This window comes from Salvelinus alpinus, chromosome 7 (genome assembly GCF_045679555.1).
Source record: "Salvelinus alpinus chromosome 7, SLU_Salpinus.1, whole genome shotgun sequence".
NCBI lineage: Eukaryota > Metazoa > Chordata > Actinopteri > Salmoniformes > Salmonidae > Salvelinus > Salvelinus alpinus.
In genome coordinates, this window is record NC_092092.1 from 34,535,947 (window position 1) to 34,552,801 (window position 16,855).

At 42.3% G+C, this 16,855-nt stretch overlaps 1 protein-coding gene across 4 annotated transcripts in view; it reads right to left on the reverse strand.

The window, feature by feature from the left end:
• Nucleotides 1-16,855, reverse strand: part of LOC139580880 (protein phosphatase 1B-like) — a 39,049-nt gene that overhangs the window by 19,147 nt on the left and 3,047 nt on the right. For 3 of the 4 annotated variants that reach the window (XR_011676112.1, XM_071410000.1, XM_071409998.1), the window contains exon 2: nt 2,779-3,270. Coding sequence is in view for 3 of the 4 variants with exons in the window: in XM_071410000.1 (XP_071266101.1) it covers nt 2,779-3,261 (483 nt within the window). In the remaining variant the exon portion in view is untranslated. Of the gene's footprint in view, nt 1-2,778; nt 3,274-16,855 lie in introns of all 4 variants that reach the window. The other variant, XM_071409999.1, reaches the window with a different exon arrangement.

Below are 16,855 nucleotides of genomic sequence, written 5' to 3' on the forward strand. Positions count from 1 at the left end.
GCAATTCCCATCTATCCCATCTCATTGGTTTTGAGGAGAATGTTCCCACGGGGGTGATTGAAACATGAACTGAGGGCCACACTCTAGTCCAGTTGGTGGTGGTAATGCACATTAAAGTTGGTTGCCAACCGCCATATAAAATCCAAAGAAGAATCCTGAAGGAGGAGATATTACTAGAAACAAACTCGGAGTTGTGCATTTCAAGTTAAAATAACAACCCAATGTTTGCTTGTAAGGACTGGGCAGTTTTTCAGGATAAACAAGAAATGTAATGGAGCTAAGCACTGGCAAAAACCTAGAGGAAAACCTGGTTCAGCCTGCTTTCCACCGGACACTGGGTGATGAATTCCCCTTTTTGCACGACAATAACCTAAAAACACAAGACCAAATATACACTGGAGTTGCTTACCAAGAAGACCGTGAATGTTCCTGAGTGACAGTTTTGATTTGAATCAGCATGAAAATCTATGGAAAGACTTAAATGGTTGTCTAGCAATGATCAACAACCGACTTGACAGAGCTTTTAGAAATACAAATACATAAATGGTGCAAATGTTGCACAATCCCAGGTGTGCAAAGCTCTTAGAGACTTACCCAGAAAAACTCACAGCTGTAATCACCACCAAAAGGTGCATCTACAAAGTATTGACTCGGGGGTGTGAATATTTAAGTAAATTAGATCATTTCTGTATTTCATTATCAATAAATGTGCTAAAAATTCAAACATGTTCTCACTTTTTCATTATGGGGTATTGTGTTGTTTTAGTCAAGCTGTAACATTTGGAATAAGTAAGGAGTATGAATACTTTCTGAAGGCACAGTATAGCCTCTTGGCTGTGAGACGATAGGCTTGTCACGTTACAATTAAACTCTTAAAAAAAGGTCCAATGCAGACGTTTTTACCTCAATATCAAAATCATTTCCGGATAACAATGAGAATTTGGGACCTTAAGGTTCTATCTGCAAAAAGATGATCCAGAGATAATTGGCTTTAAAGTTGAGAACCCCAATTTGTTTGAATGAAGTCAGCAATTTTTTTTATCTTGTATTCTTTTGAACTTATAACATGAATTGGGATATTTAGAGTACTATATAGGTAGAGAACATTGAACATAATTTTAGGGCCTAACACCCGCCGCCACATGCATTGGCGGGTAAGATGTCTATTTCACCATTCCATCCTGCTAAGGAAGAGAAGCAACGCAGATGCTAGTCAGATTCTCAATTCCACAGGCACAAACATGACGAGTTGCGCAACCTCCGCAACCTCCCACACTTAAAGGGGCAGGTGAAAACGTTTGTCTAATCGGTGATATTTTCATTAAAAGACTCAGGTCACAAAAAATGATTTTTTTTATTTTTATTTATTTATTATTATTTATTTTTTTAAACATGTATTATTTTAGAAACATTACAAAGCATGCTCATTCATTTTTTTCTCTTTTGTTAGTGTCATTTTAGTCTAAAAATACTATTTTGGGTGGTAAAAATCAGAATGGCTGGTAGACTTTAAAAAAAATCTGAGACAGTGGCTGGTGGACCAGAAAAGTTCATGTTATGCCCTGATTGAACAGAACAAGGCTGTCATTGTCAATAACTACATTTTGACAAACATACAAATAGAACCTTATGTAGTCCCAAAATCCCAGATTAAGTACATTACTGTGACTGTTTCCAGTGGCGGTTCTCGGGGCCACTGTGACAACAATTTTGGACCCCCTTGTAGCCCCCCCTAAATGTGGAGTATGAAATAATGTTTACATAAATAATTTTTGCTATCGTTCTTTTTTTACATCCGTTATTAGACAGTGGCAACGATGATGATTATGAACATGGTCTTTTGCCTGCTAATGCCTGCAATGTGAAGAAACCGATATGACAAAAACAACGTCTAATGTAACTGGCCCCAGCTTGGACCCCCCAGTTCCAGTTGAAATGGACTAGAACCGCCACTGACTGTTTCCACTTAAAATTGTCAAAATCTTATTAGCCATGAGCAATTAATCAAGCAAGAACTTAGCTAGGACTGTGTGGGAGTGGTCTGAGTGGGTAGGGGAAAACTGAAAATGACCTTTCATTGGCAGATGTTAGGAGCTCTTATTGGTCTATTAACTAATTTACCGGCTGGTGATGGCACCAGGCAGGCCAAAACTCCACATTCCATCTCACCAAAACAGGCTGAAATTTCAGGCAGTATTACAAACAGCTCTCACACTAAAGGCATTATCCTAATTTTAACAATTTCACAGTATTATTCCAACCTCAGTGTGGAAATGTATACACCGAGTGCACAAAACCGTAGGAACACCTTCCTAATATTGAGTTATATCCCCTTTGGCCCTCAGAACAGCCTCAATTGATCAGGGAATGGACTATAAAAGATGTCAAAGGCGTTCCACAGGGATGCCGGCCCATGTTGACCTCAATGCTTCCCAGAGTTGTGTCAAGTTGGCTGGATGTCCTTTGGGTGGTGGACCATTATTCATACACACGGGAAACTATTGAGCATGAAAAACCAACAGCATTGCAGTTCTTGACACACACAAACCGGTGCGCCTGGCACCTACTACCATACCCCGTTCAAAGGCACTTAAATATTTTGTCTCGCCCATTCACCATCAATAGCACGCATACACAATCCATGTCTCAATTGTCTCAAGGCTAAAAAAATCCTTCTTTAACCAGTCTCCTCCCCTTCATCTAGACTGACTGACATCAATAAGGGATCATAGCTTGCATCCCTAATTTGCATCCCTAATCTAGTGTATTATATTGTACCTGTGTAGAGAATCCAACTCGTCCATCTCGGCTCAGCACGGCCCGGGAGTCGCCACAGTTTATGAAGTAGAGGTGGAAGGGGCTTAGCAGCACACCCACCGCCGTGGAGCCGCTGCGGTCCAGCCCTTGTCGCAGGTCCGTGAAGCTGCGCATGTATTCGTCGATCTTCAGGAAGCCCGTGCGGATCCCATCCTTTACACCTTCCACTGAGCCAGTACCCGGGGTGAACTCCGCCCCCCCTGATAGGATGTGCTCCAGTAGGTGGGCGGAGCAGTAGTTGGCAACGCGAGAGCCGGCATGCCCGTCGTAGACGGCGAAGAAGGACCAGTCGGTGAGGCCGTGGGGCAGGCCCACCATGGCGGTGTGGGCATCCTCCATCTCTACCCGCCAGCCCTGCATGGAGCTCAGGCCGTAATGCAGCCCATTGCCCTCACCATGGGCCGTATGCTTCTCTGTCTTAGGCTTGTCCAGGAACGCCCCCATACCTACAAACTGCTGACAGAGAGAGGGGGAGTACAGAGAGGAGAGAAAACATACATTAAGCTACATTATCAACACAGTCATATTTCAATAGGCCAATGTTTCCTTCAGGAGGTCCTGACACTTCTCTTTTAACCATGTCCATTATGTAGCAATTGTAGGCAATGCAATGCAATTCACAAGCTGCAGTATTACAGGCTCAAAACTGTGATCAAAACACTCGCATTTGCAACCCTTTGACTTGGCAGTGTGAACCCAAATGTTTTACTGGTGGCTAGGGTGCCACTGAAATGTTTTTCAGCTGGTCATGTTAGTTTTTGGTTCACTGTTGTATTATTATCATCATCATGATTTGGGTATGCAGACAAGGTATTCAAAAATGATGGTTTGAAGTCTTGGTTGAATCTTCGCAATACACAATTCAGTTATGCGCTGTTTGAATAACAATTTCTAATTGCTTTCCCAAAAATCTTCCCAATTAAGATGTCGACTGCAAAGTAGGCCCTACCTGGCAAATCAAATCAAAGTTTATTTGTCACGTGCGCCGAATACAACAGGGGTACCTTACAGTGAAATGCTTACTTCCAGGCTCTAACCAATAGTGCAAAAAAGGTATTAGGTGAACAATAGGTAGGTATAGAAATAAAACAGTAAAAAGACAGGCTATATACAGTAGCGAGGCTACATACAGACACCAGTTAGTCAGGCTGATTGAGGTAGTATGTACATGCAGATATGGTTAAAGTGACTATGCATATATGATGAACAGAGAGTGGCAGTATCATAAAAAAGAGGGGGTTGGCGGGCAGTGGGACACAATGCAGATGGCCCAGTTAGCCAATGTGCGGGAGCACTGGTTGGTCGGCCCAATTGAGGTAGTATGTACATGAATGTATAGTTAAAAGTGACTATGCATATTAGAGGTCGACCAATTGTGATTTTCCAACGGCGATACCGATTATTGGAGGACCAAAAAAAAGCCGATACCGATTATTGGAGGACCAAAAAAAAGCCGATACCGATTATTCGGCCGATTTATGAAGTGTATTTGTAATAATGACAGTTACAACAATACTGAATGAACACATATTTTAACTTAATCCATCAAAAAAATCAATTTAACCTCAAATAAATAATGAAACATGTTCAATTTGGTTTAAATAATGCAAAAACAAAGTGTTGGAGAAGAAAGTAAAAGTGCAATATGTGCCATGTAAGAAAGCTAACGTTTAAGTTCCTTGCTCAGAACATGAGAACATATGAAAGCTGGTGGTTCCTTTTAACATGAGTCTTCAATATTCCCAGGTAAGAAGTTTTAGGTTGTAGTTATTATAGGAATTATAGGACTATTTCTCTCTATACGATTTGTATTTCATATACCTTTGACTATTGGATGTTCTTATAGGCACTTTAATATTGCCAGTGTAACAGTATAGCTTCCATCCCTCTCCTCGCAGCTACCTGGGCTCGAACCAGGAACACATCTATCAAATCATAGACTTAATTATAACATAACACACAGAAATAGGAGCCATAGGTCATCAATATGGCCGAATCCGGAAACTATCATCTCGAAAACAAAACATTTATTCTTTCAGTGAAATACGGAACCGTTCCGTATTTTATCTAACGGGTGGCATCCATTAGTCTAAATATTCCTGTTACATTGCACAACCTTCAATGTTATGTCATAATTACGTAAAATTCTGGCAAATTAGTTCGCAACGAGCCAGGCAGCCCAAACGGTTGCATATACCCTGCCTCTGCGTGCAATGAACGCAGGAGAAGTGACACAATTTCACCCGGTTAATATTGCCTGCTAACCTGGATTTCTTTTAGCTAAATATGCAGGTTTAAAAATATATACTTCTGTGTATTGATTTTAAGAAAGGCATTGATGTTTATGGTTAGGTACAGTCGTGCAACGATTGTGCTTTTTTCGCAAATGCGCTTTTGTTAAATCATCCCGTTTGGCGAAGTTGGCTGTCTTTGTTAGGAAGAAATAGTCTTCACACAGTTCGCAACGAACCAGGCGGCCCAAACTGCTGACTCTGTTGCAAGAGAAGTGACAAAGAAATTCATGTTAGCAGGCAATATTACTTAGATATGCAGGTTTAAAAATATATACTTGTGTATTGATTTTAAGAAAGGCATTGATGTTTAGGTACCTTTTTCGCGAATGCGCACCGATTATATGCAACGCAGGACACGCTAGATAAACTAGTAATATCGTCAACCATGTGTAGTTAACTAGTGATTATGATTGATTGTTTTTAATAAGATAAGTTTAATGCTAGCTAGCAACTTACCGTGGCTTCTTACTGCATTCACGTAACAGGCAGGCTCCTCGTGGAGTGCAATGAAAGGCAGGTGGTTAGAGCGTTGGGACTAGTTGACCGAAAGGTTGCAAGATTGAATCCCTGAGCTGACAAGGTAAAAAATCTGTCGTTCTGCCCCTGAACAAGGCAGTTAACCCACCGTTCCTAGGCCGTCATTGAAAATAAGAATGTGTTCTTAACTGACTTGCCTAGTTAAATAAAGGTGGGGGAAAAAAGCCATATCGGTGTCCAAAAATACAGATTTCCGATTGTTATGAAAACTTGAAATCGGCCCTAATTAAATCGGCCATTCTGATTAATCGGTCGACCTCTAATGCATATATGATAAACAGAGTAGCAGCAGCGTGAAAAGAGGGTTTGGGGGGGGGCACACAAATACCGGGGATGTCGGTCCTGTGGGGTGTTTGGAGAATGTCTTGCGCGTCGTCTTTATTGTAGAAAAAATCTTTGTCTAATCCGAGGTGAGTGATCGCTGTCCTGATATCCAGAAGCTCTTTTCTGACGTAAGATACGGTTGCAGAAACATCATGTACAAAATAAGTTACAAATAACACGAGAAAAAAAAACACATAATAGCACAATTGGTTGGGCGCCCGTAAGACTGCTGCCACTTCTTCCGGTGCCATTTTATCCCCCAGAATGATATCATGATCATTTGTATCAAATCACAGGGCATTCTGCCATTACATGTAGCCTACATCATACAAAAATACATCTAGCCTAACAACATTCTCCTGGTAGGAGAATTGAAATTGAAATGAACAATTGAATAAAAGGGCAAATACACACTCCCCCAAAAATGTGTTTGATTGTTTCCGAGCCCTCAAGAGTGGTCATCAGAAAGTTGGATGCCAACTGCCGATTACCCCAAAAGAAAAATATGTGGGGCTAGCTAGTCAACACTGGAGTTGCTTACCAAAAGCTCTTACAGACTTACCCAGATAGACTCACAGCTGTAATCGCTGCCAAAGATGCTTCTACAAAGTATTGACTCAGGGGTGTGCATACTTATGTAAATTAGATAAGCATTTTCTTTTTAAAAAATATACGAAATACAAGTTTTCACTTTGTCATTATTGGGTATTGTGTATAGGGGTGAGAGAAAGAAATCTATTTAATCCATTTTAAAAATTCAGGCTGTAACAACAAAATGTGTGGGGTATGAACACTTTCTGAAGGCACTGTATTGAATTAATTTGATTAAATCAAATTTTTGTTTTAGCACGAAATTCCAAATGCCTGTATCACATGAAAAAAATAATAATAATCATGGACCATTTATGTATTATTTGACTCCTCATTCGCTCGTCCTGTGCTGTGTGTACTTTCCCATTCTCACACACACCAAGCCACTTCCCCTGCCACTCACAACAGAGATAAAAGATCACTTCTTCTTCTCTGGAAAGCCATTTCATCTCGGACCAAACCTCAAATGCAAATACCAACAGAATAGGTCATATGGACAATGAGATTATTTTACTGTAATAGATGAGAATGTTAGCGCAGAGCAGACCCTACTAACACTGGAGTATCCATGAACATTGATTCTGGAAAAGCGCGGCAGTGCAGTGCAGTGCCACGTATCGCCAGCAGGATTATAGCCATAGACTTATTTGCTAGCTTTCTACTTTGTGTGTTATACATTTGCAATGAATATAAAAATATGCATTTATTGATTTCACCATCTAAGCCAAGTGGACAGGCTAGCATGCTGTTCAAATTTCAAACAGCTAGAGTCAGACAGGAGGGTGTGCTCATAACAGTTCAACTGTTTTGCCTTGTTAGCTAGCAAATAGATCCAAGTTGGCTCGACTTGAAATAAAGATTAGTTGACTAATCACTAGAACATGGGCTTGTGCTTGTTTATGAGATGTTTGTTAATTCTCTAAATGCCTACTATAAGAAGGTGGTCATTATTAGTGAATTATGCATGGTTCTGGTTAAATTTGTAACAAAAAGGGGCATTTTCATAGAGACTTGAAAGCCAGATCAGTGATTTTAAAAAAAGCAGATAAACCCATTTTGATACAATTATTAGTGGGTCTTATGGTTGTGGAAGGCCTATATGTAGCCTAGGTATAATTACACAAGCCCTGAATTCATTAGATTATTGCTGACTGCTTGAAAATGCAGTCTATTGACCTTTGAAAATTGTGCAACAAAGCTCATAGAGAAAAATAAAACTAAGATATTAAGTTAAAAATAACAAAAAGATTTATATGCCATATCGACCAGCCCTAAATCGCGCGAGTGCGCACACAAACTCGGCACGACAGGCATGTGCCCAAAAAAGGTTGGTAGGCACAAAGAATGACTCCCCAGCTGGCCTCGGAAGAATGAGAGTGTGTGTGTGGTGTGTGGTGTGTGGTGTGTGTGTGTGTGTGTGTGTGTGCCAGTGGGGAGCACACAAGCCATGATGCTCTGTAAAAACACAGCCTATTAATAGTGTGTGGTTTGAGTTTCAGGCTCAATGTGGGGAAGACACCCCATTCATACCTCTACTAGCCCCCATCACTCCCTCTATCCCTCAACTATCCCACTACTAGCACCCTATTCCCCATCACTCCCTCAACTATCCCACTACTAGCTAGAGGTCGACCGATTAATCGGAATGGCCAATTAATTAGGGACGATTTCAATTTTTTGGGGCGCCGATTTGCCGTTTAAAAAAAAAAATATATATATATATATATACACCTTTATTTAACTAGGCAAGTCAGTTAAGAACACATTCTTATTTTCAATGACAGCTCGGGGGAGCCAATCTTGCAACCTTACAGTAAACTAGTCCAACGCAATAACGACCTGCCTCTCTCTCGTTACACTCCACAAGAAGACTGCCTGTTACGCAAATGCAGTAAGCCAAGGTAAGTTGCTAGCTAGCATTAAACTTATCTTATAAAAAACAATCAATCATAACCACTTGTTAACTACACAAGGTTGATGATATTACTAGATATTATCTAGCGTGTCCTGGGTTGCATATAATCTGACTGAGCATACAAGCAAGTATCTAAGTATCTGACTGAGCAGTGGTAGGCAGAAGCAGGTGCGTAAACATTCATTCAAACAGCACTTTCGTGCATTTTGCCAGCAGCTCTTCGTTGTGCGTCAAGCATTGCGCTGTTTATGACTTCAAGCCTATCAACTCCCGAGATTAGGCTGGTGTAACCGATGTGAAATGGCTAGCTAGTTATCACGCGCTAATAGCGTTTCAAACGTTACTCGCTCTGAGCCTTCTAGTAGTTGTTCCCCTTGCTCTGCATGGGTGACGCTGCTTCGATGGTGGCTGTTGTCGTTGTGTTGCTGGTTCGAGCCCAGGGAGGAGCGAGGAGAGGGACGGACGCTATACTGTTACACTTGCAATACTAAAGTGCCTATCAGAACATCCAATAGTCAAAGGTTAATGAAATACAAATGGTATAGAGGGAAATAGTCCTATAATTCCTATAATAACTACAACCTAAAACTTCTGTTCTCATGTTCTGAGCAAGGAACTTAAACGTTAGCTTTCTTACACAGCACATATTGCACTTTTACTTTCTTCTCCAACACTTTGTTTTTGCATTATTTAAACCAAATTGAACTGTTTCATTATTTACTTGAGGCTAAATTGATTTTATTGATGTATTATATTAAGTTAAAATAAGTGTTCATTCAGTATTGTTGTAATTGTCATTATTACAAATTAAAAACATTTTTAAATTTAAAAAAAGTAAATAAAAAACATTTAATTAAAAAAAAAAAAAAATAAAGAATCGGCATGGGCTTTTTTGGTCCTCCAATAAATCGGTATCAGTATCGGCGTTGAAAAATCATAATCGGTCGACCTCTACTACTAGCCCCCTATTCCCCATCACTCCCTCAACTATCCCCCTATCCCACTACTAGCCCCCTATCACTCCCTCTCAGCCTCTACAATCCCCCTAACACTACATTGGTTACTGTACCCCCCATCACGCCCTCTAAGACTAGGCTACCCCTTCATCCCTATACTCAGAGTCGATATCCACCCAATAAAGAATTCCAACTACGCCCACAAATTGGATAAAAACATTATTTCCAATTGAGCCCCATTTAAAAAGGAGCCAACTTCGACGTACATTTCTTGTTATACAGAAACAACAAAACATGCCGAAAAGCTGCTGTGTTGTTCAATGAACAGTGCCAGTTAAAAGTTTGGACACACCTACTCATTCAAGGGTTTAAAAAAAAATATATATATATATATATATATTCATGGATATTATTTCATAGTTTTGATGTCTGCACTACTATTCTACAATGAATAGTAAAAATAAAGAAAAACCCTTGAATGAGTAGGCGTGTCCAAACTTTTGAGTGGTACTGTACATGTAGCCAGGTCAAAAATCCTGACTTCTGGTTCACAATGCTCCCAGGTAGGGAAATAGAGCCCGTGAGAAGAGCCCTGTCGCTTCAGGCTATTAGGCGTGGGAAAGTGGGAACACGGTGTCTAAGTAGGCTACACGTAGCTATGTGTGTGGAAAACATTCAAATCACATGTAAGACATTTAACTTGTTTAGTACAGTCCGTTTGTAACTCCACTCACTACTTGTAGCTGTACAGTCTGTTTGTTCGTGTTGTTGGTAGTTAGCTAGCATTCACTCAATTGGCTGCTAGCCAATGGGGTAACCTAGGTAACCACAGGTTGTTTTCCCCACAGGCAGGCAGCGATATTCTATCTAATACCGATTGGGTCTATATCAATGTGTGTGTGTGTGTGTGTGTTTGTACAGAACGTCTGTCATGTTATGCAGTACAACTCTAAAATAAAACACACTCACTACTGTTGCCTAGCAACCACACATGCAGTCTAAGCTTCATTCAGCTACCTCACACACTCACTCAAAAAAATGGGAGCAGTGTGTGTGTGTGTGTGTGTGTGTGTGTGCGTGCGTTAGTTAGAGGAGGAACTAGTTACATTGCCCAGCCAGAAACGGCAGGGAATCAAAGCTCCAGCCTTCTTAGTATCCCCTTTATTCTCCTGTGGCATTTGGATGGACTGCCACACACACAAAAAGTGACATAGGTGTTATGTGTCGACACATAACACCTCAGCTTAGGGACGAAACCACAGACTCTCGACCACTCAACCCTCGAAACTGATGTCGCCCAACTTAAAACCACAAGCCGAAACCAGGTCTCAGATCTCCCACAGCCACACATGGTTGTCAAGAACCACTGGCTCTGCAGAGGGAAGTGGAGGCCAGTGATTACATAACTCTAATGAGCGCAGAGCACAGCTCTGTGGTCACACACATACGTCACTTTTCCAACTGTTCACAGATCCATTTAGAGTATTCCATTAGGCTTGCGAGAAAGGAATTTCTCTGTACTTGTGCACGTGACATTACAACCTATTTGAATTCAATAATTTTTTGACAGAACCCCTTTTGACTTGATCAAAACCTTCCATAAATATTTCCCCATTGTATAAGTGCTCAGAAAGTGACTTTTTGCATACCCCACCATGAGACAGTCATGTCTTCACCACTGGAAAAGATAAACAGTTGAGATTGATATTTAAAAGTTTACAAACAGGGTTGTCATTTGATAATTTCTGGAGATTGCTCTTTCTGATATTTCTTAAACCATTTTTGGGGATTTGTGTGTATTTGTAGGTATATAGTGCACTGTTGGCGCGAGAAACATAAGCATTTCGCTGCACCTGCGATAACATGTGCTAATTACACTACATGACCAAAAGTATGTGGACACCTGCTCGTCGAACATCTCATTCCAAAATTATGGGTATTAATATGGAGTTGGTCCCCCCGCTTGCTGCTGTAACAGCCTCCACTCCTCTGGGAAGGCTTTCCACTAGATGTCGGAACATTGCTGCGGGGACCTGCTTCCATTCAAACACAAGAGGTCGGGCGCTGATGTTGGGCTATTAGGCCTGGCTCGCAGTCGGCATTCTGATTCATCCCAAAGGTGTTCGATGGGGTTGAGGTCAGGGCTCTGTGCAGGCCAGTCAAGTTCTTCCACACCGTTCTCGACAAACCATTTCTGTATTGAGCTTGCTTTGTGCACAGGGGCATTGTCATGCTGAAACCCAAACTGTTGCAACATTTGAAGCACAGATTAATCTAGAATGTCATTGTATGCTGTAGCATTAAGATTGCCCTTCACTGGAACTAAGGGGCCTAGCCCGAACCATGAAAAACAGCCCCAGACCATTATTCCTCCTCCACCAAACTTTACAGTTGTCACTGTGCATTGGGGCAGGTAGCGTTCTCCTGGCATCCGCCAAACCCAGATTCGTCCATCGGACTACCTGATGGTGAAGCGTGATTCATCACTTCAGAGAAAACGTTCCCACTGCTCCAGAGTCCAATGGCGGCGAGCTTTACACCACCCCAGCCGACACATGACATTGCGCATGGTGATCTTAGGCTTGTGTTCTTTGGCGGATCTTATGCTGACGTTGCTTCCAGAGGCAGTTTGAAACTTGGTAGTGGGTGTTGAACCGAGGACAGCGCTTCAGCACTCACCGGTCCCATTCTGTGAGCTTGTGCGGCCTACCACTTCGTGGCTGAGACGTTTTTGCTTCTAGATGTTTCAACTTCACAATAACAGCACTTACAGTTGACCGGGGCAGCTCTAGCAGTGCAGACATTTGATTAACTAACTTGTTGGAAAGGTGCCAGTCCATCCCAGCACACCTGACATAGCTAACAGAGATCTTGATGGATTGATTAGTTTAAAATCACGCCTGTTAGTGCTGGGCTGGAACTAAAGCCTGCTGAAACTGTAGCTCTCCAGGACCAGGGGAGGAAACAAGTATTGTTACCTGTCCAATAATAAATACAAAGTCTTGTTCCAAAATATTTTTTGTGCGGATGTAACCGGTATGAAATGGCTAGCTAGTAAGCGGTGCACGCGAGTAGCATTTAAATCTGTGACGTCACCCGCTCTGAAAACTTGAAGTAGTTGTTTCCTTTGCTATGAAAGGGCCGCGGCTTTTGTGGAGCAATAGGTAACGATGCGTCGTGGGTGACTATTGGGGCAAGGAGAGGGACAGAAGCAAGCCTGTCACACCATCTGAACACGACCCTGTACTGAACCTCTCAGCCTCGCACTCCACTTCCCTCATAGTGATGGGAGACAGAAATCTAGTGACAGAAATCTAGTTTTAACTGCATCAAATGTCATAGCTTGTTCTCCATCTTTTTAAAATAGAGAGCCAATTTGTTTTTAGCACTTTTTTCCCATGACTGATCAAAACTATTTTTCTCATGGCTCCCTCATCCATCAGCAGCAGAAATATCTTTGGAACATCGAATCGCAACACATATACTGAACAAAAATAGAAAACGCAACATGTACTGTTGGTCCCATGTTTCATGAGCTGAAACATAAGATCCAGAAGTGTTCCATACTCACAAAAAGCTTATTTTGCTCAAATTCGTTTACATCCCTGTGAGCATTTCTCCTCTGCCAAGATAATCCTAAATAACCTGACAGGTGTGGGATAAAGAAACTGATTAAGTTTATAGTACAGAAATTAACATAAAATTCTCTGGCAACACCTCTGGTGGACATTCCTGCAGTCAGCATGCCAAATGCCCGCTCCCTCAACTTGAGACATCTGTGGCATTATGTTGTGACACAACTGCACATTTTGGTGACCTTTTATTGTCACCAGCACAAGGCGCACCTGTGTAATGATCACGCGGTTTAGAGAATTTGGCAGAACGTCCTACCGGCCTCACAGCCGCAGACCACGTGTCACCACGCCAGCCCAGGTCCTCCACATCAAATCTAATTTTATTGGCCACATATTTAGCAGATGTTACTGTGGGTGTAGCGAAACGCATCCAGCTTCTTCCCCTGCGGGATCAGTGGGAAAATGCTCACCTTCGATGGCCACAGAGATGCCATGACGAAAACCTGAGGCTCATTGTCTTGCCATTCATCCACCACCATCACCTCATGTTTCAGCATGATAATGCACAACCATGTCACAAGGATCTGTACACAACTCATGGAATGTGAAAATGTCCCAGTTCTTCCATGGCCTGCATACTCACCAGACATGTCACCCATTGAGAATGTTTGGGATGCTCTGGATTGACATGTACGACAGCAGGTCCCAGTTCCTGCCAATATCCAGCAACTTTGCACAGCCATTGAAGAGTGGGACGATATTCTACAGGCCACAATCAACAGCCTGATCAACTCTATACACATGAGATGTGTCACGTTGCATGAGGCAAACAGTGGTCACACAAGACACTGACTGGTTTTCTGATCCACGCCCATACTTCGTGGTATTCTATGACCAACAGGTGCATATCTGTATTCCCAGTCATGTGAAATCCATAGATTGAGCATATTGAATTAATTTAAAATGACTGATTTCCTTATATGAACTGTAACTCAGTATAAAATCTTAGAAATGTTGCATGTTGCGTTTATAGTTTTGTTCAGTGTAAAAATCGTGAGAATCGCAATAGATGTAAAATCAAATGCACTAAAGTCTCATGATCATATCATGAGGTCCCTGGCAATTCACAGCCCTACTCTCTCGGTCCGTCTTCTACCTACGAGTGATTCCTCATGAAACCCAGACAACAAAATACCATGATCTAGGGGACTTTCACAAAATGTAATCCATACAATAGTCCTTTGGAGGAAGGATTGTTGACATATTTTGACATTTGTACAGTGCTCTCCACTAATATTGGCACCCTTGGTAAATACAGTTGAAGTCGGAAGTATACATACACCTTAGGCAAATACATTTAAACTCAGTTTTTCACAATTTCTGACATCTAATCCTAGTAAAAATGCCCTGTCTTAGGATCACCAATTTATTTGAAGAATGTGAAATGTCAGAATAATAGAGTGATTTATTTCAGCTTTTCTGACCCAGTGGGTTTAGAAGTTTACATACACTCAATTACTATTTGGTAGAATTGCCTTTAAATTGTTTAACTTGTCAAACGTTTCTGGCAGTCTTCCACAAGCTTCCCACAATAAGTTGGGTGAATTTTGGCCCATTCCTCCTGACAGAGCTGGAGTAACTTAGTCAGGTTGTAGGCCTCTTTGCTCGCACACACTTTTTCAGTTCTGCACACACATTTTCTATAGGATTGAGGTTAGGGGTTTGTGATGGCCACTCCAATACCTTGACTTTGTTGTCCTTCAGCCATTTTGCCACAACTTTGGAAGTATGCTTGGGGTCATTGTCCATTTGGAAGACCCATTTGTGACCAAGCTTAATGACTGATGTTTTGAGATGTTGCTTCAACATATCCACATAATTTTCCTCCCTCAATGATGCCATCTATTTTGTGAAGTGCACCAGTCCCTCCTGCAGCAAAGCACCCCTACATGATGCTGCCACCCCCGTGCTTCACGGTTGGGATGGTGTTCTTCGGCTTACAAGCCTCCCCCTTTTTCCTCCAAACATAACGATGGTCATTGTGGCCAAACTGTTAGATTTTTGTTTCATCAGACCATTTCTCCAAAAAGTACGATCTTTGTCCCCGTGTGCAGTTGCAAACCGTATTGGAATTGTGATAGTGAATTATAAGTGATATAACCCTGTCTGTAACAATTGTTGGAAAACATTACTTGTGTCATGCACAAAGTAGATGTCCTAACCGACTTGCCAAAACTATAGTTTGTTAACAAGAAATTTGTGGAGTGGTTAAAAAATGAGTTTTATTGACCCCAACCCAAGTGTATGTAAACTTCCGACTTCAACTGTATGAGCAAACCATGCTGTAAAAAAAAATATATATATACACTGCTCAAAAAAATAAAGGGAACACTTAAACAACACAATGTAACTCCAAGTCAATCACACTTCTGTGAAATCAAACTGTCCACTTAGGAAGCAACACTGATTGACAATAAATTTCACATGCTGTTGTGCAAATGGAATAGACAACAGGTGGAAATTTTAGGCAATTAGCAAGACACCCCCAATAAAGGAGTGGTTCTGCAGGTGGTGACCACAGACCACTTCTCAGTTCCTATGCTTCCTGGCTGATGTTTTGGTCACTTTTGAATGCTGGCGGTGCTTTCACTCTAGTGGTAGCATGAGACGGAGTCTACAACCCAGACAAGTGGCTCAGGTAGTGCAGCTCATCCAGGATGGCACATCAATGCGAGCTGTGGCAAGAAGGTTTGCTGTGTGTCAGCGTAGTGTCCAGATCATGGAGGCGCTACCAGGAGACAGGCCAGTACATCAGGAGACGTGGAGTAGGCCGTAGGAGGGCAACAACCCAGCAGCAGGACCGCTACCTCCGCCTTTGTGCAAGGAGGAGCACTGCCAGAGCCCTGCAAAATGACCTCCAGCAGGCCACAAATGTGCATGTGTCTGCTCAAACGGTCAGAAACAGACTCCATGAGGGTGGTGAGGGCCCGACGTCCACAGGTGGGGGTTGTGCCAGGACGTTTGGCATTTGCCAGAGAACACCAAGATTGGCAAATTCGCCACTGGCGCCCTGTGCTCTTCACAGATGAAAGCAGGTTCACACTGAGCACGTGACAGACGTGACAGAGTCTGGAGACGCCGTGGAGAACGTTCTGCTGCCTGCAACATCCTCCAGCATGACCGGTTTGGCGGTGGGTCAGTCATGGTGTGGGGTGGCATTTCTTTGGGGGGCCGCACAGCCCTCCATGTGCTCGCCAGAGGTAGCCTGACTGCCATTAGGTACCGAGATGAGATCCTCAGACCCCTTGTGAGACCATATGCTGGTGCGGTTGGCCCTGGGTTTCTCCTAATGCAAGACAATGCTAGACCTCATGTGGCTGGAGTGTGTCAGCAGTTCCTGCAAGAGGAAGGCATTGATGCTATGGACTGGCCCGCCCGTTCCCCAGACCTGAATCCAATTGAGCACATCTGGGACATCATGTCTCGCTCCATCCACCAACACCACGTTGCACCACAGACTGTCCAGGAGTTGGCGGATGCTTTAGTCCAGGTCTGGGAGGAGATCCCTCAGGAGACCATCCGCCACCTCATCAGGAGCATTCCCAGGCGTTGTAGGGAGGTCATACAGGCACGTGGAGGCCACACACACTACTGAGCCTCATTTTGACTTGTTTTAAGGACATTACATCAAAGTTGGATCAGCCTGTAGTGTGGTTTTCCACTTTAATTTTGAGTGTGACTCCAAATCCAGACCTCCATGGGTTGATAAATTTGATTTCCATTGATAATTTGTGTGTGATTTTGTTGTCAGCACATTCAACTATGTAAAGAAAAAAGTATTTAATA